This window comes from Carassius gibelio, chromosome A18, assembly GCF_023724105.1.
Source record: "Carassius gibelio isolate Cgi1373 ecotype wild population from Czech Republic chromosome A18, carGib1.2-hapl.c, whole genome shotgun sequence".
In the NCBI taxonomy this organism is placed as follows: Eukaryota; Metazoa; Chordata; class Actinopteri; order Cypriniformes; family Cyprinidae; genus Carassius; species Carassius gibelio.
In genome coordinates, this window is record NC_068388.1 from 26,585,721 (window position 1) to 26,613,056 (window position 27,336).

Consider the following 27,336-nt stretch of genomic DNA (forward strand, 5'->3'; position numbering starts at 1 on the left):
GAAGTTATCATCATCTACAGTGCATAATATCATCCAAAGATTCAGAGAATCTGGAACAATCTCTATGTGTAAGGGTCAAGGCCAGAAAACCATATTGGATGCCTGGGATCTTTGGCTCATAGACGCACTGCATCACATACAGGAATGATACTGTAATGGAGATCACAACATGGGCTCAGGTGTGTGGCATGAGCAGCTTACACATCTGGAAATGCGTCATCAATGCTGAACGATATATCCAAGTTCTAGAACAACGTATGCCCCCCTCCAGACGTCTTCTCTTTCAGGGAAGACCTTGCATTTTCCAACATGACAATGCCAGACCACATACTGCATCAATTACAACATCATGGCTTTGTAGAAGAAGGATCCGGGTACTGAAATGACCAGCCTGCAGTCCAGATATTTCACCCATAGAAAACATTTGGTGCATCATAAAGAGGAACATGTTACAAAGAAGACCTAAGACAGTTGAGCAACTAGAAAGTGAAGTGACATTCAGCCAAGTATGGTGACCCATACTCAGAATTTGTGCTCTGCATTTAACCCATCCGAAATGCACACACACAGAGCAGTGAACACACACACACACACACTGTGAGCACACACCCGGAGCAGTGGGCAGCCATTTATGCTGCGGCGCCCGGGGAGCAGTTGGGGGTTCGATGCCTTGCTCAAGGGCACCTAAGTCGTGGTATTGAAGCTGGAGAGAGAGCTGTTCATGCACTACCCCCACCCACAATTCCGTCCGGCCCGAGACTAGAACCCACAACCCTTCGATTGGGAGTCCAACCCTCTAACCATTAGGCCACGACTTCCCCAATAGAAGCCTGTATTAGACAAGAATGGGACAACATTCCTATTCCTAAACTTGAGCAGCTTGTCTCCTCAGTCCCCAGACATTTGCAGACTGTTATAAAAAGAAGAGGGGATGCCACACAGTGGTAAACATCGCCTTGTCCCAACTTTTTTGAGATGTTTTGATGCCATGAAATTAAATTTTTCCCTTAGAATGATTCATTTTCTCAGTTTAAACATTTGATATGTCATCTATGTTGTATTCTGAATAAAATATTGCAATTTGAAACTTCCACATCATTGCATTCTGTTTTTAATCACAATTTGTACAGTGCCCCAACTTTTTTGGAATCAGGTTTGTATTAACCTCTTAGCCAGCACCCCGACGCCCTCATCCCGAAAACCCATAAACTTGCACGTGTCATTGTTTATAAATAGATTAAATGAAAGGGGACAAGTTTAATCTTGACAAACTATATATCATTATAAAGATCTAAGCCTCAAGCATCGACGAAAGATCGCTGTTTTTCAATGGAAAGCTTATAAAGACTGTATTTGCTACATTTGTGTAAGCAGTACACATACAAACATGAACAATGGAAATGCTGTACATACCAGATCCGTCGTAATAATGAGTCATAAACATCCACAGCTGTAAATCCCGGTTTAGTTAGAAAGGTAAGGGTCCACTGAACAACATCTCATGGAGTACGTTTAGTCCAACAAAGCAATAACGTTGTAATATGGATCATAATTCCTTTGTTTACATTTCAGTTCTTCAGCGACAGAACTGTTTGTGTCCGTTATGGAATAACTCATGGTCGGAAACTGTGTCTTGCAGCATACAGTATCACAAACAGAATGAGACGATCCACTGGAAAAAAGAGTGAATGAAAGATAAGTATTGTATACTTTAATTTTGGCGCTCCCTCCTGACGGGTCGTGACGTGCTCTGACGCACCTGGCAGCTGATGGAGGCAGAACTTATAGCGATCGCCTTTTTCTTTGTTTGTTTTATTTTTCAACAGTTTTTATATAAGTGAGAGTGTGTTTTATGTTGAATGTGAATATATCTGCATGATTACCATCTGTTTGAGTGCAAACCAGCCCAAATCAGCTCGCTATTACTGCAGGATTACGGCTATCAAAGTGTACGTGCTCAAATAAATCACTTATATGATGTCTGTCTAGTGAAGTTTCTGTCTAGTGTTTTATAATTGAAAAAAAAAACTATGCAGTGGTATGTTTACTGACTAAATAGTTTGTAGAAGCCTTCAATACTATTGGGAAATATATTTTCTTATATTTGGGGGGTGGGGGGTCTAGACATAGTCTCAGAAAAATATTTGCAGGAGTCTCATTTTTCATGATATCTTATTCAGATTTGAAATAGAAACTCATGAGACATGTGGCTTTCAACCCATTACTTTTCTAGACTGCTCCAGGACTCATTTCATGTATTTTTATATCAAATACAAAGTCCAAAAATGATAAGTTTCCTCCTTTACAAATTAACTCTGCCTGTAAGTCAATGTAGAGACTCTTCTGAGAAACAGCTTTTAAAGAAACATCATTCCATTCACTCTGAGCAGCAAGGGTTTAAACAAGATGGCGTACTCAGCGGCTGTACTGTTACCTTGTGATAATTTCAGAAGCTGGGTTGATATATCCTTGCCCACTGCGGGATATTCAAACACTTCTTGCAGTTTTTGAATGAAGTAATCAAGCAATCTTTGTAATCAAATTTCCGTTTCCCAAACAGCCGCAGCCAAGTCGATTGCCTTGCCAGATAACAAAGTCATCATGAAAGCACACTTCTTGTCAGAGTTAAATTTGTCTTCCTGGTTATCAAAGTAAATCTTTACTTGCCGAACAAAGCCTCTATACATTGATCCGCAGATCCATCGAATTTATCAGGTAATGCAAAACACCACCTTCGGCATGGTTGATGGAAGAGACTGGATGTAGTTACTCAGGTGCTCATTGACGGACTGGAGTTTAGCCAACTGATCTTGGTAACCCTTTAATACCTCAGTTCGTAACTTCCGCTGGATTCAGTTGAGGCAAAGTATTCTGTAACAAGGAAGCTGAGGCAGTATTAGAATCCATTTGCAGACGTTTATTAGGGAAAGATCTTCGAGACAGAGTCGTTAAACCAGGCAGAGAGTCAGTACCATAATGGCATTCTGATCTTTCAACATACACAAGCGGAATCAAAAAGGCAGAGATGAGTAGGCAGGCGAATGGGTCAAACACAAACATCAGTCCAATCAGGCAATAAATCCAATGCAGTAATCCAAGAAGCAAGAATGTTAAAACAGGCAGAATCATACCCAAACAGGCAGTCAGAATAGTCAATGGAAAAATGCTTGGTAGGGCAGGTAAACTGGTAATACTTCGTGAGGGGAAAACTCTCAGACTCGTGTTAAATATGGTCTAAACAGGACATTACTGTAGAAGCAGAGGGAGCGGTGCACAGTCAGTACTCAGGTGAGGGCTCCCTCTGCTGGTGCGGCGTTACAGCTTATTTTGTTGTCGACTAACATACTAAAGCACATTTAAAGCACTTGTTAACATTTTAAATGTCATGTTCTTCAGTACTGAATTTCATGTTAATAGATTTTAAATGTACTTAATTGCAAACGTGTAAATAGAAAAATAATACATGGCATTCAAGTTTCAGTAGAAATGACCATATATGCTTCTCAGAACATTTAGCAGTAACTTTAACCAATAAAAGCAATTAAGAAATTACATAAAGATGTACTGAGCGAGGGGGGGGGGGGGGGGGGGCACCTTAAAGTTCAGCTAAATTAATCAAGTTCAGCTTGAATTTAATATATTTTCATTCAATTGTAAATAGCATGCAATTACCTGTCCAAAACATATCAACAAAAAAACATTAAATTTAGTTCACTCTACTTATGTAACACTTTAATATACTTTGTAAAGTGTACTTGTTTTTCTCACCAGGGTATATATTTGGTTGATTGAAGCATTAAGGATCTGGATGCCTCTTCAGTGTCCAGTGATACTAGATGTTTGGACAATCGCTGATGCAGTTAGAAGGAGCTAATGATGAGCTGTGTGTGCTTGACCTCAGATCTGCTGGATGAACTGTGTCCAGAATAAATCACTGAACCTCATGTTATCTGTAGAGAGTGAGGTCACAGTCACACATTACAGTCCCTTCAGATGCCAGATGATGTCAGACTGCCTTAATGCTCTTGTTTGTAATTAGCTCTTAACTGTTGTCAAGGTCACTTCATTTTCACCTTTACTTAAATGAATCGCAGTGACCCAGTATAATTAGCAGGTAATTTGCCAACAGCTCCCTGGAAGCCTCCTCAAAACGCTCATTAAATCTGCATGTGCCGAGGGAGAGCTCTCAACAACAAACGCTTCCTCGCTCTCTATTCATTCCACAACACGCCGTAATTTGATCAACGCAGGCGGTTAGACTCTCACGTCTTTCAGACAAAATAAGATAAGAGGAGAGAAAAGCAGGCTAAATATTATTTTGCCTTGTGCTGATTGATTACTCGTCAGCCGTCGCAGCTGGAGCTCTACAAGAGAGATCAATCAGCCAATTAAACCATTATTTTAAAGGCTAAACCCAAATGTGCAAAATGAGCATTTGGAACAGGCGGCAACACTGGTTGTAATTCCTGTTATTAATCATGATTAGAGAGCAGTGTGTTGTTGTGCTGAGTTTGAGCTCTCAGCAGCAGAAGTGTGTGTGTGATCCACACGTGTGTGACGGGCCGCTGTCACTGAGGGACTGGGCTGGGGTCAGCTGTCAGACGGGGGCTGTACGGCCCGTTTGTGAGGAGAGCGATGTGTGATCACGTGAGAATCCCAACAGCATAACAACCCGTTTCCAGAAACCTCTAGCAGCACAGACTGACATGCTGTCACGTATATATTCCTGTGTGTGTCTGTGTGCAGAATAGTGAATATGGAATAGATTAGGGCTGGGCGATAAATGTAATCATATTGATTTCCTGCATTGTTTCAGTGATATGCACTTTATCTCCAGAGCTGCTCTGAGAGTCACTTCAGCAGCTTTGTAATGTTTACTTTACATTTTGTTAAATAACTACTTCCATTTGTGTCCCAGCATAACAATCATACAAGGCCATGCATTTTTTTATCCATGTTTTAAGTACGGTTGTGCAGCATCTTCTTTGACTAAATAAAAATTAAATGTTTTGTTATAAATTAATTGTTATATTTTGTACTGTTATAATATTTTTGGCCATATCACCCAGACCTAAATAGACTCTTATTGCTGGTGACAGCTTTAAAACATACTTAAGACTGTGTGCACATGGGCACATATGCATTATAATGTACTAAATTGTATATGTGTAAGCAATAATAATGGAATAAAAACAATGTTATTTCACAGTTGATGTACAACTAGAGAGGTGGATAAAGTGTTTTTTTATGAGCTTTTCATTCCCCTGTTCTTCTTCTCTCTTGCTTTGATGTGTGTTCAGCCTGTTAGTTCTCACTGCAATGAAAATCCAAATCAATCTTGCAGTGAAGTTACTGTGCAAAACTGCACTTGAATGGAAAACACTGTCACTATCAGAACAAGCTCAAACAGTGCCATCTTCCGTGAGTAGTCAAAGCAGACCTGACGTGTTCATTAGCAGTCAGTCTAGTCTTTGTAACTATTCGAGTGAATAGCCGATCCTCTCTGATGCGCCACAGGTCTTCAGCGCTTCATATACATGTTTGCTTGTTTTGTCAGCTTGGTCATGCAGTGTTCATTTATTAATCATGAATTCATTAGCGTTCCTGTAGTTTGAACAGTAGATGCAGTAGATCAGTAGTACAATAATCTCAGCCTAAATTAAAGTGATTCTACGGAAGACGTGGGCCCCGTCTACAAAGAAACGTGTTTCTGTGAATACATGCAAAGGTGTTTTTCGGAAGGTGAAACCACAATTTTTTTAAACCAGGCCCCACAGTGGATAAATATGAAAACAATGTGTCTTTTTTGTGTTTTTTTGTGGACAGCGAATCTGTATATCTCTGTATCTCTGTGTCAGAACTGCAGCGCCACATGCTGGTCTGGCATGTATACTACATCGTTTTGTGGTTTCGTGTGGATGCAGGTTTTTCTTGAGACGAGGAAAAAAACAAGATCGGATTGGGGTAAGCCCCGGCTTCGTGTGGACGTAGCTTTGGATAAAACCACTCCATTCATACGAATTACTCTTACGATGTCCTTTTGTACTTGGTTTTGGATTTGTGTTAAAGGATTGGATTGCACAATGAATTTTAATGGAGGTGCAGAATGATGGCAGTATCAGAAATCTTCATTTGTGCTTGAAGTGACATGAGGGTTAGTGAATGATGTTTTATATTCTTGTTTTGTATTGCACTGCTGTAGAATATACATGCATCAATACAAGCATTTAAATCTACAAATATCACATCACATGACACATTAACATTGTGTGAGAAAAGACGATAATGCAGTCAGAGATACACTTTTTGTCTGGACTGATTGATTCTGACATGCAGTCCTTAAGTTGTTTTTGTGTGCAGGAGAATCTTGTCTCTCTGTCTCTACACCTTCTTCTTCACCAAAGCATGATGTCCTCAGAGCTCGCCAGCTGGCCATCTGTGAGAGGAATACATGCACTGAATCAGTCTGACCGCTGATACTCGCCCGCTCGTACACTCAAATCAAGTATGCAGCAGGACATATTAAACTAACACATCAGATCAGTCAGATGTCCTTGTGGCTGGTTGTCTGTTCTGTACATGAAGTTAAGCATCTTTTGAAGCCAAAGTCAAATTAAATTTGATCGATCACAGTCAGAAATTATGTCCATATCTGAAACCTTGAGCACACTTCAAAAGCTGTGTTAAACATTCATCTCCAGAGTTTCACAGTGTTTCACAGTGGAAGCTGCTCACAATACAGTAAACAATGCTGTTTTAAATGTGTTATACCAGACCAAACATGTATGAAAATAACTACACATATTTTTATCTTCTTTGACACCAGACTTTGTGTGAGTAAGAGCATTAAACATATTAAATAAAGCACATTACTGCGTGTTTTTTCCTCTAACGTTGCCATATTAGCGAACAAGCCGTCTGGGACTGGTTTCATAAATATTGAAGTGCTTTGCTCCAACATAACCTCCTGCTCTTCATTATGCTCAATGTTTTATTCATAAATCCCATTTCCAAATTTGTCTTTACCAAGCCTGAAAGATGAATGTGATTTTGTTGTTTTTGCTGTCTCCCCACACCCCCCACACACAACCACAACATCTCTCCCTTTTGCAGTTTGTTATTTATTCATGAGATGTTTTTTGGTTATTCATGAGAGCAGAAGCATAAATGCCTCACAGCCATAAATGCTTTCGGTGTCAGAGACTGAATCTGAAACAACAGTCCAGCAAAACTCATTCTGCTGACTTCATCCCAAAATGTGCTTTCTTAATCAAGCAATATTTCGTAGTAAATTAAAACAGTGTAATGTTTATGAGCTTCATATTCCTCTTTAGAGTTTAAGTGATTCTGCACGTGCTGATTAGCTTGTTCTAGGGTTTGGTTAGAGTTAGTTCTAAACTCAGGACACTGTTAAGATTTTTTTTTACCTGCTTTGACTTAGTTTATGAATGTATATTAATATGTTTGGTGGCAGTGGTGAACCATCCTTCTGCCACCCCTAAATCATTCTTTTCCTATTTTATACAAATGCATATATATAAATTATTCAGGGCAACAGGAACAGGTTAAGAAAAGCCGAGCGCTCTGGCGACCAGGCCAGGGATGGAGGCAGGGATCTGGCAAGTAACAGTAGAGGTGAGGGAGCTAGGAGCCAAGGTGGAGCCACTGGGTCCATGGGCTGAGGAGGGTGGAGGTGGAGGGGAGGGATGCTCCAGCCCCGGTGACGATGGAGACTGGCAGACCCACGGGGCTTGCACCATAATAATGATGGGCTGAGGGCAAGCATGAGGGGTTGCCAGATGATAACGGTGGAGGGGCAGGAGCAGACCGGTGGGTGGGCATTCGTGAGCCTCCGGGATCTCAGGGCTGCCCTCCGGGATCAAAGCCCACTACTGGCTAGACTCAGGGACAGACTCTATCTCCTGGCTGTACTGGGAAATGGGAACCCAGTCTGGGCTGGATGTGGGGACAGGAGATGAAGGAGGGCTGGACAGCACCAGCAGCGATGAAGGAGTGTGGAGAGGGGGCAACTCAGCCTCCAGATCTGTTTCCCAGTCTATTACGTCCCCCTCTAAGTCCAGCAGTCCCAGGTGCACGGGGGGAATGGGCTCTCCATCATCATTGGGCTTGGGCGTTCACTTGGCTCAGCGAGGAGATGTGGTCAGTAGTGGAACCGTCTGGGTCTGATCCGTTTCTCGCCAGTGTCCACTCAACAAAAGCAGTGAAATTTGCTTGAAGACCCTCCTCGGATGACGGTGCTCTGCAAGCTGTGTTCAAACTGGCATCATAAAATGCACAGAGTGTGTTTTGGGTCGCTGGTGAGACTCACGAGGACCAGGAACTGCCTGGTGTGGCCTTCCAGTGATCGCTCCCCCTGCTCCAGTGCTTGTAAGCACTTCGTCTTGGCGCAGTAATATCTTCACTCGTGAAAAATCCTCTCACCGGCCCCTGCTCCCTCTAGTGAAGATATTACACTTGCCATGGTATTCCGCCACACAATATAGTTATCCATTTTACAAGCTTAGAAAAGCACAACGTTTTGTTTTGTGTTACCGTCCTAGGTCGAGTTACACTACGCGAGTAACTGTATTTAAATAGGGAAAACGTGGAGGTGTTTGGTAGCTTCTCTGCTTGGCCCGTATTGAATGAATGGACTAAGCTAAGTGCTTTCAAAGTGTCACCGCGCGCCAAAGCGATTGAGTGCATGCACTGAGACGAGAGAGGTGTGTATCAACTCGTCTTAGGTAAGGGAAAAACATAGTTTAATATGAAAACACGGTGGAGTATCCCTTTAAGAAACGGGCTAAATGACGTAATTAAGAGGACATAGCTGAATCAAATGGGACAAAATAGGAACAGGAACTACCAAATTAGGGCATGAAAGACTTGAAAACTAGGTCAAGAGAAGCACATGGGGGGGGGGCATAACAAAACAAGTCCAAAATCCTAACACCATCATCTGTTTCAGTATATATACCTAAATCTATCTAATATGTAATTATGTGATGCTCGAAGTGGAATCACCAGCATTGCAGTCAGTAAGCTAAAGATTATATGAATTTGCTCTCAATCATCAGTCATAAAGATGCCATAAAGTCTGAAAGCAGTTTTAAGAGGGGGATCTTCATAAACCAGAACCTGAACACAACTGTCTCAGATTTCAGACACTGCTTCTGTTGATTTGTCTCTGGCTGTGTCCCATTATCCCCATTATGTATTTTAGCCCTCATTTTTGCCTTGGTTTTTCATCAGGTATGTTCATAGATTTAAGTAATTATAACTTTTTTTCTGTTAATCGAAGCAGCATGATCCACTTGCTCTCAGTAATACTCTCTGTGATTCATCCATAAATGGACCAAGGAATCAGTGAAATTATGAAATGTAAAAGTGTAAAACAAGGTTCTGTAGCAGATAGCAAGTCACCAGCAGTCTTACATGTGGTTAATGGAGCTACAGCTCTTTGACCTGAAAGCAAACAGCTATTCATGTCTGTAGAGCGAAGGAAAGCAGCACAAAACCTCCATCAGTGAATGCTGTAGAGCGTCTGTGAGGTCACAGAACACAGGAGACTGAACTGTAGGAGCCGCTGCAGGTCTTTATCAGAGATGAGGTGAGATGTTGAGTGAGGAGGCTGTGAAAGCCCACAGTGTCTCTCTCTCTCTCTCTCTCTCTCTGTGTGTGTGTGTGTGTGTGTGTGTGTGTGTATCATATCAGGACACAACTCTGTATAATGACATGGGTATGACACAGGTATTACAAGGAGAGGGTGACTTATGAGGACATAACCCATGTCCCCATTTTTCAAAACACTTATAAATCATACAGAATGAGTTTTTTTGAGAAAGTAAAAATGCACAAAGTTTCCTGTGAGGGTTAGGGTTAGGTGTAGGGTTGGTGAAGGGCCATAGAATATACAGTTTCTACAGAATAAAAACCATTACACCTATGGGATGAACACACTTTACACAAAAAACAAACATGTGTGTGTGTGTGTGTGTGTGTGTGTGTGGACCCCGGGTCTATAGAGCTGCTATTAATACACTCCACTATGGCTGAATTATGTCCACATGCTCTGCTTGCAAATTATTAATGCTTTAATAAAGCACAATAAAAATTCAAAACTGGTGACAATCACAAAGGTGAAAGAATCAACACCGGCCAATTTCAGAAACAAAGCTTTCATAACTTCATGTGAATGTTAGCAAAACTTTTTTAGAATATATTTTTGTCAGTCTTGAAGCGTAAGTATAAATCGACCCGTACCCCTGTTTATGGCAATGCAATGAGACCGCTGTCTATAAAGATGCTGCTTGCAGCTCATAAAGCCTCCTCCTTCTCCCGACCTCTTGACCTCTGATTGCTGTCTCTGACATGAAAACCTACAGCCAGATTTCAGTCCCCCTCCAGAACTTCCATCCAGCAGAAACACTTCATCTTCTTTTAGGTAATGGGCAAGTTATTGCTCTCCTCTCCTTCTGCCGGCTGATGCTCTGTAATATTTCTCTCTTTCTCTCTGTCTGTTGTCCCTCAGGGCCACAGCGACGCACCGAGGACAGATCATCTTCAAGGACGCTCTGGCGCAGCAGCTCTGTGAGCAGGGAGGTGAGGAGCATCTCTGATCCATAAACTTCAGATGGGTGTTAGAGAAATGACAGAAAAACTAAATATACACCAGGTGCAGCACATCATCTACCAGAACAGAACACACATGCATTCTTAGGCCCCGATTGGACAGAATGCGTGTTTCAGGTTTAAAAATGTAAGGCTCACCACACTGACTTTTTTATTTAGAAAAGAGCAGTGAGCAGTGCAATGTTTTTTTGGTCACTATGCAGCCACCGAATCATCTGTCCTGTCAGTATAATCAAGGATTATAGCACGAGAGCTCTACATTTTTTGGGTTTGCTGTTAAGTAAACTGTCATATAATACAGCTCTGGGTAAACCGTGACAGCCACCACAAGTTCCTCCTTCTTCCTTCATAACAATGGAAGGCCGCCTCTGCTTTCATTCGATTGGGCAATAAAACAAAAATAAAAAAAACGTGAATGGTGTTTGGCGCTCTTCTGCTCAGATTAGATTTTATTTTTAATTTTTTTTTATTTGAGGCACTCAGAGCGCTCCTACCAAAACAGCAGGCACAGCAGGTGGCTAAAACATGATGTGCGTGGTGCGCATTAACAACGTGCAAGACACGGCCAATAGAAAACAATTTAAATAAGGCACCTCTCACTACAAAAAACATGTTCTGTCTGATCGGGCCTAATGCAGTTACAGTAAAGGTTGAATAGTATGAATGTTGTGCTCACCTGGCGGTCCACCTATACTAACGAACTTACCCTATACTTACTCAAATCTGAATACTTAAAAAAACTTAAATCTGTCCAGCTGTATGTGGAAAGACAATTGAAGCAAATGTTCAACCTGTCAAGCACTCTACTGAATAACACACAATATAAGGACATGAAAGTTTTTCCAGCACTTACATATGAAGATTTTAAAGAAATCCATTTCAAGTTTGAAGGGCTTAAAGCTTTGAGTGGTTAAAGGAATTATAAATATCCCAGCAGGACTGAAGATGTGAAATAGAGAAATGGGGCGAATCTCCGTCAGTGATGAGACATGAGCAGATTAACAAGAGAAGATCTGAGACTAGAGCCGCTGAAGCTTTAAGAAAGTGAGCGAGGACGGCGCAGACATTTGACTGGTTGATAATGTTTGAGAGCGGTGTGTGCAGATGTAAGGTTAAAGGTTAGCAAGACTACAACCAGTGAATAGAGAGTATTTGAGCAGTGCTGTGGCCTCTTCTCCAGAGACAGACAAAACCAGCTCTGAGATGAGTAACACTGAAGCATTCAAAGCAAAAACTCTTATTTAAACATCAGCTAGAACACAACAGTACTAGAGAAAAATCAGAGTCATACTAAAATACACCAGTCTTAGTCTATGTAGTGTATGTCACTTCTTTTAGGGGGAAGTCATGGCTTAATGGTTAGAGACTTGGATTTATAATCCAAAGATTGTGAGTTTGAGTCTCGTGCCGGCAGGGATTGTAGCTCTCTCCACCTTCAAAACCACGACTGAGGTGCCCTTGATCAACACTTTATTACAGTGTAATTACACCATTAAGTATTGAGGACTATTTTGTCTTTACCTTGTACTGTACATACTTTATGGTTAAGGTTAAGGTTTGGTTTAGAGTTAGTTGCATGTAATAATACATACTTTACTGTAGTTACTATAATAAGAGCATGCAACAAGTGTAACAAGGAACGATGTAAAATAAAGTGTTACGTACACTTTATCATAAGAGTTATTTTTATTATGTAATAACTGTGTTTATAAAAGCAATTGGGATGACAGCAGTCTAAGTGTGGATACTGTGCATCAAATTAAAATATGTAAGTAGTTTGAGAGTTAAGAGAGACTTGTTTGTAGTGGTTCATGTTAAGATCTATGACACTGATTTCTGTGGTACTATTGATTCTGACTGATGGATATCAGGCACAGCTGAATGCAAAATGTTAAAAACCTTACACACTAAAAGCAAATTTCATCATTTAACAGACTCTGAGCTCAGAGTAGGTCTGTGATGATAGCTTTATATTTATTGTTATGGAAAAAAATAATGGTTTGTACCTCTGAAACCAGACTGTTGCATTTTATTACCCACTGTTTACCATTAGTTTCCTTGCAGAAAGAGACAAATCATCAAGTGTATGAAAGTGGAACGAACCAGAAGTCTGGCTGAAATTAATTAACAAATGCCAGCATGTATCCAGGGATAAACTGACGTGAAAGACTATCAGAGTAGTGTAACTTCACTGAGAGAGAGAGAGAGAGAGAGAGAGAGAGAGAGCTGCAGATGATGCTAGTACATCAAAGAGTGATATCTGTGACAGGTCAGGATGAAGAAAGGCGACCAGAGAACTCTGCAATTTCCAGCAGCTCCATAAATTAGTGCTTTATGGGACACGCTGGACTCGTATCCCTGAGGATTGATTATCGAAAAGAGACTATAACTCACGGGGGGCGATCAGTGTTGGGCAGAGGAGAGGAGGACGATCAGAAGCAGAGCAGATATACGACAGCAGACGTGCGGCCTCTAGATGGAGAGACGCGCTAAAGATGAAAGATGTGTCTCTGGGAAATACTGTCCTGTGCCTCAGACACCCAGACGCTTCATAACACCCAGTGCCAACTTTCATCTGAATGTCCTGCTTTGCATTAGAGAAGTTGGAGAATGAACCGGACCGCTCCAAATCTGCAGCCGAGGCTCATGGGAAGCACGGGCTGTTAAACTGTCAGTGTAAGCCAGTCGCATTAGCACAGATCTACAGGAAGAGCGCCGGAAGTCATTAAGTTCTTAAGAAAGCGATCGGGGATTAAACTAAGCCTGAAATGAGTGTGACTGTCTGTGTGTGAACGGCAGAGAACGAGAGCACAGACAAAGATCATGTGCAGGGAGAGATTATTACACTCATTGTGTGTGTGTGTGTGTGTGTGTGTTTGTATAGAGCTTAATACAATAAAGATGGTGTCAAAGCAGATTTAAAGTGTTAAACTGGAAAATAGTAAAGCAAACAAAATTCAGTTCTGCTAAAGAAGCTGGTTCCCATGGTCTTGGCCGATTTGATGTTGAGGTGATGAGGTCACGGCAGCCCTGATCTCTGAGGCACATCTAGTTGACATGGTCTCCGCTGACAGGGCTGTAGATGCTGATTCACATCTGATCTGGATACAGACTGAATCTGGTGGCTACAATGACCCTGGAATAAGACTGAAAGAGAATAATATTAGCGTAAATGCCATTCTTCTTTCGATGTAGTGAGTACATCATATGTAATGGGAAGTGTTCCAGTTCTGGCTAACCTAATTATTACAGTCTAAAAATCCTTCAGTGGATTTGAATTATGGAAATGTGATAGTGTGTTATGTGTAAGCCAGGATAAAGAGATGGGTCTTTAATCTAGATTTAAACTTACAGAGTGTCTTCCTCCCGAACAATGTTAGGTAGGTTATTCCAGAGGTTGGGCAATAAATAGGAAAAGGATCTGCCGTCTGCAGTTGATTTTGATATTCTAGGTATTATCAAATGGCCTGAGTTTTGAGATTGCAGAAGACACGAAGGACTATAATGCGATATGAGTTGAGGAGCTAAACCATTTGGGGCTTATAAGTAATTAGCATGATTTTAAAATGTATTTGTTGTTCAGTGGGGAGCCAGTGCAGTGTGGACAGAACTAATACAGGATTAATAAGCGTGTCCTTCCTAGTTCTAGTGAGAACTCTAGCTGCTGCGTTTGAGCTCATGAACGTATGAATGTTTCTGTATTTGACATTGGAGCATAGGTCATAATGTTTTTATAATTGTTAAAAAGGTGGTTTTCAGTGGAAAGATTGCTATCAAATATCACACCTAGATTTCAAACTGATGATGAGGAATCAACAGAGTAGCCATCAAGTGTTAGACAGTGTTTTAGGTTATTGCATGAAGAGGTTTTTGGTCCAATAATTCAAACCTGTGTTTTTTTTTTGTTAGATGGAATGGACCTTTTTCACAAGACTGTGATTACGTGTTTAATGGTCATCAGCATCGGAAATCCTTTTTTAAATTTTTTTTATGTTTGTACATTTATAACACTATTTTTTGTAAATCTTTGTAAATGCAATCTATTGGATGGATGCTAAATTTGACATCGTTGTCTCCTCTGTCTGCCTTTATCAGTGTCTCTCAATTTTTTTCCTTTATTGAAAGTCATGAAAATACTGTCGTAGAGTTTTTCTTTTGCTATTTGTCCAAATGGGAATGCAATAAATATATTTGTGGTACTCTCCCATTCACTACTCTTCAAGTTAACCCAACTATGATGACTATACTGCTGAGAAAGGTCCATATGGTCTAACATGCATGTTGCTTTAGATGATTTAAAATAATTATTTATACATTTCTTCCTGTCTTATAGCAGAGAATGAGTGAAATTGTTCCTATAGTGCACTAACTGATATAATACAGTAGCTCTGTTCTCTCTCTAATAGTATTTTGAAAGGAAAGAAATTCATTGTGTGTGTGTTCATTCAGGGGAAGTGCTGTTTGACATGTTAATAAACAGTGTCAGGATGATAAGAGTGAACATTCACCATGACTGCTGGTAAAATCTGTCTCTTATCCTAACACTTGATAGGGCTTTACTGCTACAGAGGAGGACAGTGAGGAAAGCCAGTCGTCACTCCCTTTACCCAGCATTCATAGCACACTCATTTAACAAAATGCTGTTTAGTTTCCAGCCGGATCTCATGAGAAACACTCTGCAAACGGTTTTCCAAAAGCACAGTTTGTCCTAACCCGCTACAGACAAGACTTAAATACACACAACAAGATCAATAAATATCCAAATATTTTACTTTTAAATCAGCTCACCCTGTTTGGAAGTCAAATCTGATTATAAAGCTCAGACTTTCTGAAGCACTGAAAGCTCTGAATGTCCGGTCTGTGTGCTGAATGAATCTTTTAGACTGATTTCTGGGATTTTAACCTCTGGCTTTGGCATTGATGTGGGAAAACCATGCATGACTTATTTAACAAAGACTTGCTCTGGCACAGCTGACTGCAAACTATATTCCCGAGTATTATTAACTGATAACCTTTCTCTGTAATCTTGATTCGTCTAAATGAGAGTAACAGTCGCAGTAGCACCACTCAGTGGACGTCTGATTGGAAACATTAGTTTGAACCTGCGATTACATTCAGAACTCAGCATGGAGAGTCACATTCACTCAGAGACTTTCACAGTGTGTGTGTGTGTGTGTGTGTGTGGGGGGGGGGGGGGGCTCTGAAAGAAATAGGTCAGCAAATAAAAAAAGTAGCATGGCTGATTTATCATTATAGTGTGATGGATTTTGAGTAAAGATTATCTGAGGATATTCAGGAAAAAGATTTAGTGTACTAAATGATTTTTGGTTTATGGGTACAGTTGAGAAGATAAAAAGGTTTTTCCAAAGAAGATGAAGGTTTCTAAATGTACATTTTAATGTGGCTAATTATAGCTCGACGTGTCAGAGGCTTTAGATAAGGAAAGACTGCACATCAAGCTCATCTGGGACATTGAGAGAGCCTGCAATGTTCACTAAAGAGTTAAAGTCAGTTATAAATTCATATGTTGTGATGTTTCTCTTCACCTGTGAAATAACATATAGTAACACCAATAAGAGTTAATCATTCATCACACCTGTTAGCATTAGAGGATCACATCCATACATGTCTGGTTGAGTCAAGCCTTTTGTGTTGGCTCCTTTCATACATTTAAATGACTGTGATTTTTATGATCTTCAGAACTGAACATTGATTAAAGTAGCAGGCTTTAGTTCATGTGTGATAATAAGACTTCAGCAGCTTCTGGTGAGCAGGAGGAGGATGTGTAAAATCATGGGGAATATATTTTAACTGTATGATGAATATATCTGACTGAATGTCCAGTGTGTTGCACAAAAGTGCTGTCAGAAGTAATGGCGTTTATGTAATTCAGCATAATCTTTGGTTCAAGTATAAGATCTCAGTCACAAACAGACAGCCAGAGAACAGCTGCCAGTCCGATCCTTTCCTCTGGAGCAAGAGTCCGTCAGAATAATTCACTTGACCTATTCAATTCTTTCTGAGCAACAGCTGCTTTAGATCACTCTACGGTTTGTGTGATTAGACTCAATATTTTAGGGTTTGGTTTTACTGCTGGGTTGGGGTTTGTAATGTGAAATATGTTATCTGTCTGTATGGATTACAGTGAAGTTTGGGATTGCAACATAAGCACAGAACTTTCAAACAGGAATTGATCAAACTAATAAAAGAATCAAAGGAATTATTCCTCAATGACCTTTATTAAAGAAAACATTTCATTCTCCTTGTGAAAATGTGTATAGCAGGCTGTACTTGATTTTTCATAGCTTTGTCACAGGATCCAGACACCACAGACGGAGAGTAGTAGGAGTGTTAAACATTAGTAATATTTTGTTGAAGTAGGAGGTGAAGACTCATGGGAGTGACATTGCCCTAGTTTTTAGATGAAGTACAGAGACAACCATTTTCTTTAATATAGTCATGAGACACAGATCATTAGTGTCATTAAAGCAAAATAAACCCTGATGAACATCTGTGCTCTCCTCAGCTTCCAGCCATCGATCAAAAACTTCATGATCATTGTAAAATCAGTACAAACTCCTCCAGCATGATGCCAATGAGTTCTTCTGGCTTGCAGATACACGGTCAAATGCACAGCACCTGCAGAAATTTTTTTTGACCGATCAGTGATTGAGAATAAGAATATTCCAGAAAGCTGCATAAGTCTTTTAATGTTTGCAGTCTTCTGTGTATTAATTACAAAAGAAGGTCACAATTAAAGAGGTTTGAATGTTCACTCTCTATATATATTTATTACCAGACTTTCTCCTTGTGTCTTTGTCTCATTTATTCATGGGATGTGTGCACCGTTAGAAATGTTAGATGTGAAAGATCTGTTGGTTTTGTCTCTACAGCTCCCACTGAATCTCCTCTTCGGCCCAGTCTAGGTGAGTAACACCACACTATAAACCCTAATGTTGTCTTGACTTAAAAAATCAAGTAATGTTGACTAAACATTACTTAAAATTTTGCATTTCGGTCCTGTGACTTAAAAATAATCGGTGACAGAATGGAGAAAAAAACCTTGGGAGAAACCAGGCTCAGTTGGGGTCAGTTCTCCTCTGACCAGACGAAACCAGTAGTTCAATTCCAGACTGCAGCAAAGTCAGATTGTGCAGAAGAATCATCTGTTTCCTGTGGTCTTGTCCTGGTGCTCCTCTGAGACAAGGTCTTTACAGGGGATCTGTATCTGGGCTCTAGTTGTCCTGGTCTCCGCTGTCTTTCAGGGCAGTAGAGGTCCTTTCTAGGTGCTGATCCACCATCTGTTCTGGATACGTACTGGATCCGGGTGACTGCAGTGACCCTCTGATCTGGACACAGACTGGATCTGGTGGCTACGGTGACCTCAGAATAAGAGAGAAACAGACAAATATTAGCGTAGATGCCATTCTTCTAATGATGTAGAAAGTACGGTGTTATGTGAAGTGTTTCCGGTTCCGGTTTACCTAATTAATGCAGCCTAAAAATCCTTTAACGGATTTGGATATTAAAAGCATATTAGTATGTTATGTGTATGCCAGGTTAAAGAGATGGGTCTTTAATCTAGATTTAAACTGCAAGAGTGTGTCTGCCTCCCGAACAATGTTAGGTAGGTTATTCCAGAGTTTAGGCGCCAAATAGGAAAAGGATCTGCCGCCCGCAGTTGATTTTGATATTCTAGGTATTATCAAATTGCCTGAGTTTTGAGAACGTAGCGGACGTAGAGGAGTATAATGTAAAAGGAGCTCATTCAAATACTGAGGTGTTAAACCATTCAGGGCTTTATAAGTAATAAGCAATATTTTAAAATCTATAGGATGTTTGATAGGGAGCCAGTGCAGCGATGACAGGACCGGGCTAATATGGTCATACTTCCTGGTTCTAGTAAGAATTCTTGCTGCTGCATTTTGGACTAGCTGTAGTTTGTTTACCAAGCGTGCAGAACAACCACCCAATAAAGCATTACAATAATCTAACCTTGAAGTCATGAATGCATGGATTAACATTTCTGCATTTGACAATTGAGAGCATAGGCCGTAATTTAGATATATTTTTGAGATGGAAAAATTCAGTTTTACAAATGCTAGAAACGTGGCTTTCAAAGGAAAGATTGTGATCAAGTAGCACACCTAGGTTCCTAACTGATGACGAAGAATTGACAGAGCAACCATCAAGTCTTAGACAGTGTTATAGGTTATTACAAGCAGAGTTTTTAAGTCCTATAATTAACACCTCTGTGTTTTCAGAATTTAACAGTAAGAAATTACTTGTCATTTAGTTTTTTATATCGACTATGCATTCCATTAGTTTTTCAAATTGGTGTGTTTCACCGGACTGCGAAGAAATATAGAGCTGAGTATCATCAGCTTAACCATGAAAGCTAACACCATGTTTCCTGATGATATCTCCCAAGGGTAACATATAAAGCGTGAAGAGTAGCGGCCCTAGTACTGAGCCTTGAGGTACTCCATACTGCACTTGTGATCGATATGATACATCTTCATTCACTGCTACGAACTGATGGCGGTCATATAAGTACGATTTAAACCATGCTAATGCACTTCCACTGATGCCAACAAAGTGTTCAAGTCTATGCAAAAGAATGTTGTGGTCAATTGATTTTAAATCCTTGTGTTACATGATTTTGAGATGGTATGATTACTGAAATGACAACTTAAGTATTTGATGAAGTGGCCCAATCGTTTTCCTTTGAGAGAAAGAACATGGCAGCTAAAGTAACTGCTTAACTCGTTAGACCCGTACACTGAAAACCCTAATAGCAGACACACGTGTGCTGACGTTACGCCTCACTGCTCCTCACTGTGCTCCTGTCTCTGTGTCTGTCCTCTCTCTCTGTCTCTGATGTGAAGCCGTGGTTCATGGTGATCATGCTGTTCTCCGGGATGATTTTGAACATAACACACAAGAAGAGCTTAATTTCAATATCTGGTGAGTGACACTTGTCTTTCTTTGAGCTGTTTGCTTGGGAGTTAAGCTGCTACTATTTTTTTTTTTTTTTTTTGCAATATTTTGTATTGATACCATATAGAAAGCCAGAAGATGTGATTGTTGTCCGTGGCTGGTTCTCTCACAGGTCAGACTGCAGTAACTGTGAGGTTGGAGAGCAGTGTGGTGCACTGATGCATGGAAAAGCAGTGACGTTTTGTGAGCCCTTTGGACAGAGAGATCTGGTAATTTCCTTTTACAAAACAGATGTTATCAAGTAAAAACATTTTGAGCTGTCAGTCTGGTTGTTGACAAAATAAAGTGTTACCCAAGAAAGTAAACCTACACACTAATTATAGACTCATCTAAACCAGGTTTGTATCTGATGCTGCTAGTTCATGTTTGAGATGTGACACAGCAGACATGATGATGGTGCACTGGCAGTGAGGACGCTGTGTAGCTTTGCAGTGCCGTGTCTCGTCTGCTGTGTGAATGAAGTGGATCAGTGAAAAGTGAAGCTCATGGTTTTATTGTCTCTTTCAGACTACAGTGGCTCTGAACACGAGCACAGCATCAGTCCTGCAGTTTGCCTTTGGTGAGTGTCACCGTCCTCCTGCGGTTACTGTAGCTCACCATTCTTCCGCTCCTGCAGCCACAGATGATTGGTTTACAGCTGAACACAAATATCTAAACATTCACAAATCAAGACACATTTATTTGAGATACAAAATGACTTGGGATTTTTTTTTAAATGTACCAAAATTAAGTGTTTATTTATTAAAGAAGAAAAAAAAATATCTGCCAATAGGGTAAGAAAAATAATATTTTTTTCCCCTTTTAATTAAGTTTATAATGAAATGTCTGACCCCATACCTATTTATTTATTTGCTTACTTTTAGTATATTTTTTAGAAAACAAGCCTAATTTTTCATCTCACATCTACTGTGTGTGTGAACTTTTGTTGGGTTAAAATGCAGAGCACAAATTCTGAGTATGGGTCACCGTGCTTGGCTGTGTCACTTCACTTACATAAAGTCTGTTCTTGTGTGTGCATTTGTTGTTCAGGATCTGGTTCTTGTCGGTTCAGTTACTCAGACCCCAGTATCATCATCTCCTGCGGTCTGAACTCATCTGATGACTGGATCACCTTGGAAAAGATCAGGTTTTACTTTATTTTAGGAAATGACTCCCACACTCACAGTATTACTGTTACCATTATGTAAAAACTTCATGAGCAGTGCATGGATTTTGTACTATAAAAACTCATATGTCTGACTGAGCTTGAGCACTTGGATGTTCAGTTCTCCAGTGTTTTTATCTTAAGTATTTGGTCTCGCAGGGCTCCCACTAACAGCAGCACGGTGGTTCATCTCCTGCCATTGCCTCCAGGCTGTAGAGGAGAGGCCATTCATCTGCGCTGGAGTCAGGAGCCGCCCGTGGGTCCCGATGGTTATGAGTCCTGCTGGGGCCTGGATAACATACTGATGCTAAACACGGCCAACCGGCCCCCGCTGCTGGAGGACAGCCTGGACCCTCTGGACACGGCCAACTGGCTCTTCTTCCCCGGAGCCACAGTAAAGGTACACGACCAGACTAAAGCCCATACCATGTGAAGAAGCTCAAAACGAGTGCTTATTATGAAAATAATGTACTTTTTAATAATATACTTTTAGTGTGAACTTAATGTAATGTTTGCATACACTTAATTGCATCTAAACCAAAAGATATTATAGTTTTAATTTATATTAAATGCAATTATCTAATTTTTAGTCTTTTGACCCACATAAGTAGGACATTTCATAATTACTTCTATTGTCTATGAAATATAGACAATAGAAGAGTCTATATAATAATGACCATAATGAGAAGTATTACTGCCTAGAGAAGACCCCCCCCCCCCCAAAAAACCAACCTTGTTCCATTCCTGCAAAAGAGAAAAGACAAAGTTATTGAGATAATCTTAATATAGTCTACTGGCTAGCAAAGGGGTATTCTCCCCTCTAATGAGGCAGATAATAGCAGGCCTCTCTTTCACTAAAGTAGTGAGTAATAGCAGCGAAGGGTATTCTCTCCAGCGGGAGAACCGCAGGAACAAGCAGCATGTCCCTGAGCTTGGTATGAGTGGTAGGAGATAGCGTGATAGCGTGGTCCTTGTTCCATTCTTGCAAAAGAGAAAGATAATGTTATTGAGATGTCCTTGATGCAGCCAATGGCTAGGAGAGGGGTATTCTCCCCTCTAAACGCGAGGGAGACAATAGCTGCCCCCTTTAGTTGTAGCAGCAAGAGTTACATTATTTTTCAATCTCATTCTCATTTTCCTTCTCTTTCATTTTCTCCTTCTCCACCTCCAAATCTATCTTCTACATCTTCTCCATTTCCTTCTTTTCATTCTCCTCCTCCTCCTTCTCCTCATTATCCTCCTTCTCCTTGTGGTCGGTGTCATATTATTTATTTTTTCATTTTTATTTTTTAAATATCCTCTTAGTTATCACCAACACTTCTATATTTAGCTGTAGATCATGCTGTAGACCATTACTCTGCCTCAGAAGCCTGTCCAAAATCAGTTCATGAGGTTGAAAACAGACATGTCAGCCGGACACTCTGCTCCTCATGCGGTGCTTGCATACTTATCACAGATGAAGTAAATAAAATGCCGGCTGATCTCAAAACACTCTTGTGGTATTTTGATTCCACGAGAGACAGTCATGTGGCGTCGGCGCAGTCTCAAGTCGGACAAAATTTCTAACAGGTATGCACTACTTCAAGTCAGATTGCGATCGGTTTGCACAGTGCTGTGTGAAGTCGAATGCACTTAATTCTTGATACTCAGGAAGTCAGCTGCCTAAAGAGGCCCTGTCCCAAACGGCGCACTTCATGAGGACTTTCTGTCTCATGGACTTAAATTGCACATGCTCGCAGAGTCTACGAGTCCGTAGGCGTCCCATTTAGCATCTTAAGGCTCTGAAGTGTGCTCAGCAGCGCCCCCTTTGTACCCTTGAAGCGGTCTTCCACGAATCCCCACATAGATGCAGACTCTACACACTTTAAATATCCAGGAATCCTTGCAAAATGCCAATCAGACAACGGATGGGAGGAGATTTCGCTCAAGAGCAATTGATGACATAGCTGAGAAGAAAATATTTAAGTGTAGGTATCATTACAGTTTTTATGACCTAGGTGTACATTTCACCAGTTGTTACCTACAGTTTATACAAAACATTATTGTCATCGACCAGTGGTTGATATCTCAAACAAAATAATAGTGCGTTGAATAATACGATTGCATTATGATTCATTAAATAAATAGAACCGAATGTCAGGGCTTTACTGAGTCATATGTAAACCTAGTATTTATATTAAAACCTGTAAATTCACCTGAAACTTATGCGCATGTTTATTATGTGTTAAAATTGTAATCATAGTTCAAATGGAACATTATGTATTATTACAACTGTATACATTTTTAACAACACCAACAATAGGCAGCATATTCCCCGAACCTGCAGCTCCTGTCAAAAAATAACCAGAGATTTATTTCCGGCGTGACGACCGAGTCTGTCCCAAAAATACCTCTCAATACGCCCTCGTGGACTCGCGCCAAGGGCCCTATAGGTCTGCACTACATGACGTCACCAAAGGACTCTGAGAAATCCACAAGTCTGGAGTGTGCCATGAGGGACAGGGCCAGAATTGGATGCAGCCAGTACTTCTCAATAGTGATTCCCGATGGTTTTAGAGGATGGTTAGTCCTCGTCGCCCCCTGTTGTTCAGAGAATGGTACACCACGGTTCTTAAGCCTTAAGTAAAATCCAAGCACTTCCAAGGACATTTCAATCTCCAGCAATTTATGACTGAGTAAATTACCTTTTTACATACATAATCTTACCTTAGTTAAGCACATACACGGATACCCCACTGGCGTCCCCTACTTGTAAATCATTTTTGAAGACACATTAACAATTTGCATTGTTCTAAACAAAATTCATCAAATTGCCAGCAGACAATGCATTTGGACCGGTACAACGGTTTGTATGAACGTCCTTACATTTATTTGAATGTCCACAATTAATGTCGATTATCTTTTCTTTCTTTTTTTGTGGGGGGATCATATTCATACACCCTTCAATTTTAGTAGCATGAACAAGATGGTTAATCCATTCGGGATTTAACGTACAGAACCGAGCAACAAACATTCCTGATTAATGACTGATGATTCCACTACATCTCGCGGACTACACCACAAATAAATTCTTGTTTTGGTCGTTTCCACTGTTTATGATGACGATTTTCAAGAGAGTCCAGTCCAGTGAACGCATGATCTGAACACAACTGTAGCGTTCAACACCATGTGTGATTAATTATAATGCCAATGATAACTACCCTGATGCTGGGGAACCTTGCATAAGATTGTATGCATTGCGGTCTTAGGATGTAGTTTAACCGATCAGGGAAATTTTATTTACCTTATATGCTCAAAGCGTACACTCTCCCGTGGAAAACAAACCAAGCAGTTTTTTATTTTTATTTCTGTCTCTTCTATCGGAGGGCTGCCATTAATTAGAGCACTCTACGGCCACAGGCGCAGACTCGAGCGGAGCGGCTTATTTAAGGAACCCATGGTTAACCATTCAGTAAAGAAGCAAACATTAACCCAATGCAAACATTTTCAAGCATTTATCTAAATCCGTTCTATTCAAACACGAGTGACGTGTTTAAAGCGTTAGTTCATCGAAAAATATTAATTATGTCATTAATAACTCACCCTCATGTCGTTCCAAACCCGTGAGACCTCCATTTATCTCCAGAACACAGTTTAAGATATTTTAGATTTAGTCCGAGAGCTCTCAGTCCCTCCACTGAAATGGTACGGTGTGTACGGTATACGGTCCATGTCCAGATTTATATATTTATGTGATTAATTACACTATACTGTAGCACTGTAATGCTTCCTCTTCATTCATTGGACAGCATGCTTGTCAGTCAGAGGGAAACTCCTTGTACTTTCATGGTGGAGAGGGATTTGAGCACAGCTTCGCCTCCACACGAGACGTGGACCTGCACCGTGAAGAGGGGCGCAGCTACTGGGAGGAAGACTTTGAGAGTCCACTGAGTGGGTGCGTGTTACTACTGCATCAGATACGACTGGAATTCATGCTAATGGAGTTCTTTTAAGAAATAGTATTTTAATAATAGTTCACTAACTAAATAAATATGGTGATACATTTCACTGTAGGTGAAAGGTGTTGTCATTTCAGTTTTGAGATACTGGAACTCTCTTGATAAATTAAATCTCCAAAAGCAAACATGTGTGACCTGTAGATGGGAGGTTGATGGAGCGGTGAATGGCATTCAGTGTGGAGAGGTAGAGTCTGGATCTGCCCTCGTCTTTCTCAAAGATGGACAGAGGAAGGTGTGCACACCGTACATCAACACCACCGCCTACGGAAACCTGCGCTTCCACTTCACCATGGGTATGACTTATAGTTTTATATGCACATTAGACATTACATTGAAGTTAACGTGTTCAGTGTCTGATCTGTGCATGTGTTAGGTGTCTTATCTTTGTGTGTTCAGTGTCTGATCTCTCTGTACTCACAGTCTGAGCTCTGTGTTTAATGCAGGGGGTGGAGACTGCGATCCTGGAGAATCCAACAAGAATAATGTGGTCCTGATTGGTCGTTCGGAGGGCAGGAAAGGTCATGTGCTTCTGGACATACTTCCATACTCAGCCTACAGGGTAGAAACCTTATAAAGTCTATAATCAGATTTAGGTTGCATAACCATTTACAGGAACTGACATGTTCTGTTCAGAAACTATCATTCAACTCAACTATTTCCTCATTTACTGTGTCATGTTCCCATCTGTATACACTTTGACATCTCTTGGTTTTCTTTTCCAGACTCCTTCAGTTGTCTCGGTTGGTTTGAGCACAGAACTTCAGACTCCAGCCACTCAGTTTTGTCTAGAACAGAAGTTTCATGGGGGAGCGAACCGTCACGTTTGGGCAGTGGACTTCCTGCAGCTGCTGCCGGTACTTCCCGGAGCAAACACTCACCTGGTGCAGTTCTCAATCAACCTCGGGTGTGGAGCCTATCAGCCGGCCAACAGGTGATCAGATCAGAAAACAGTGATAACCTAAAAATCATTACTTACTCACCCTCATGTTGCTCAAACCTTTATGACTTCTTCTTCTTTGGCTTATAAAATAAGATGTTTTGAAGAACACTGGAGTCCAACAACACTGGACAAAACACCACTGACATATTTTTCAAAACATCATCAGTGTGAAATTGACATTTGATAAATTCAGTGAATAGAATATAATAGAATATAATAGAATATACTTTTAAACAGCAGGAATGGTGGAAGTTGTAGTTTGTGCATCTTTGGGTTGTATGCAGTGGTGATAGTAATAATAGTTCAGAGACAATATTCAGAACAGATGCAGAAGACAAGATTCAGTACATGTACTGTTTGAAATAAAGTGAAAATAAAGATTGTTGTCTCCTCTTCTTCTGTTCCTGCATATGTGAATCTCACAGTGTGAACCTGGAGTTCTCAACCAATCACGGGCGCTCCTGGTCCCTCCTGCACACCGAGTGTCTTCCTGAACTGTGTGCCGGATCACATCTGCCCCACAGCAGCATCTACTCCTCAGAGAACTACAGCGGGTCAGTCTCTGCGTCTGTCGGATGCTTTCGTAAATGTGGCATGTGTCTGTGTTGTGTGTTCTGTTTACAGATCCGTTGATTCTCTTGTTCCCGCAGTTGGACAAGGATCACGATTCCTCTGCCCAACGCCGCGCTCACAGACAGCACTCGCTTCCGCTGGAGACAGACCGCAGGGGGAAGCAGCATCATGTGGGCGATTGACAACGGTAAGAGCCATTCATTCAACATACAGCTCATATTTAATGATAGAAGTTGACACATTATAGTCAAACCCATGGAGCATGATCAGTAGTTTAGACAGTGATTTTGACACTTAGACACTAAACTAAGCCAATAAATCATGATCACTGATGATGATGATAACGTTGTTGTTGTGTGTTCCAGTGTATATCGGGCCATCCTGTTTGCGTTTCTGCTCTGGTAGAGGACACTGTTCACGCACGGGCTGCAAGTATGAGCGTCAAACACTCTTTCAGTGTGAAAACAGCAGCGTCTTCCTATATATGGAAAATGTGTTTTATTCATATTTCTTTAGGTGTGACCATGGTTTCAGTGGTCCGGCATGTGAGCTGGCGTCTCAGACCTTCCCTGCGTTTCTGTCCGAGAGTTTCTCCAGCGTGAGGCTGTCGTCCTATCACAGCTTCTCCTCACTTCGGGGGGCAGAGGTCAGCTTCGCCTGTGGGGTTTTGGCCAGTGGAAAAGCCCTGGTCTTCAACAGGGACAGTAGAAGACACATTGTTACGACCCCCCTGGACAGTTCCCAGGCCAGGTACACACACACACACACACACACACACACACACACAAACACACACATGTTGTTTTTATGTTTTATGGGACTCTCTATAGGCGTAATGGTTTTACTACTGTACAAACAAGTTTCTATCCCCTACCCCTCACACAAAACTACAGGCGTTATTACATTCTTAATAAAACAGTGTTTGGTATGCTTTTAGAGCTGTTTTAATTTTGAGGACTTAAAAATCACATAAACACGCACACATATCCATGCCATTGATTTGGATGACTGAATGACTCAGACATTTGCACTTTAGTGGGGTCTGTGGT

General features: G+C 40.8%; 1 protein-coding gene across 4 annotated transcripts in view; it reads left to right on the plus strand.

The window, feature by feature from the left end:
* The window catches only part of reln (reelin), a 117,160-nt gene that overhangs the window by 47,504 nt on the left and 42,320 nt on the right, over nucleotides 1-27,336 (plus strand). For all 4 annotated transcript variants that reach the window (XM_052530757.1, XM_052530759.1, XM_052530755.1 and 1 more), the window contains exons 4-18: nucleotides 10,532-10,602; nucleotides 17,526-17,558; nucleotides 19,521-19,599; nucleotides 19,745-19,841; nucleotides 20,140-20,191; nucleotides 20,662-20,758; nucleotides 20,936-21,176; nucleotides 24,565-24,710; nucleotides 24,916-25,067; nucleotides 25,218-25,333; nucleotides 25,497-25,705; nucleotides 26,140-26,268; nucleotides 26,365-26,474; nucleotides 26,653-26,719; nucleotides 26,804-27,037. In XM_052530757.1, coding sequence (XP_052386717.1) covers nucleotides 10,532-10,602; nucleotides 17,526-17,558; nucleotides 19,521-19,599; nucleotides 19,745-19,841; nucleotides 20,140-20,191; nucleotides 20,662-20,758; nucleotides 20,936-21,176; nucleotides 24,565-24,710; nucleotides 24,916-25,067; nucleotides 25,218-25,333; nucleotides 25,497-25,705; nucleotides 26,140-26,268; nucleotides 26,365-26,474; nucleotides 26,653-26,719; nucleotides 26,804-27,037 — 1,833 coding nt within the window. The remainder of the gene's footprint in view (nucleotides 1-10,531; nucleotides 10,603-17,525; nucleotides 17,559-19,520; nucleotides 19,600-19,744; nucleotides 19,842-20,139; nucleotides 20,192-20,661; nucleotides 20,759-20,935; nucleotides 21,177-24,564; nucleotides 24,711-24,915; nucleotides 25,068-25,217; nucleotides 25,334-25,496; nucleotides 25,706-26,139; nucleotides 26,269-26,364; nucleotides 26,475-26,652; nucleotides 26,720-26,803; nucleotides 27,038-27,336) is intronic.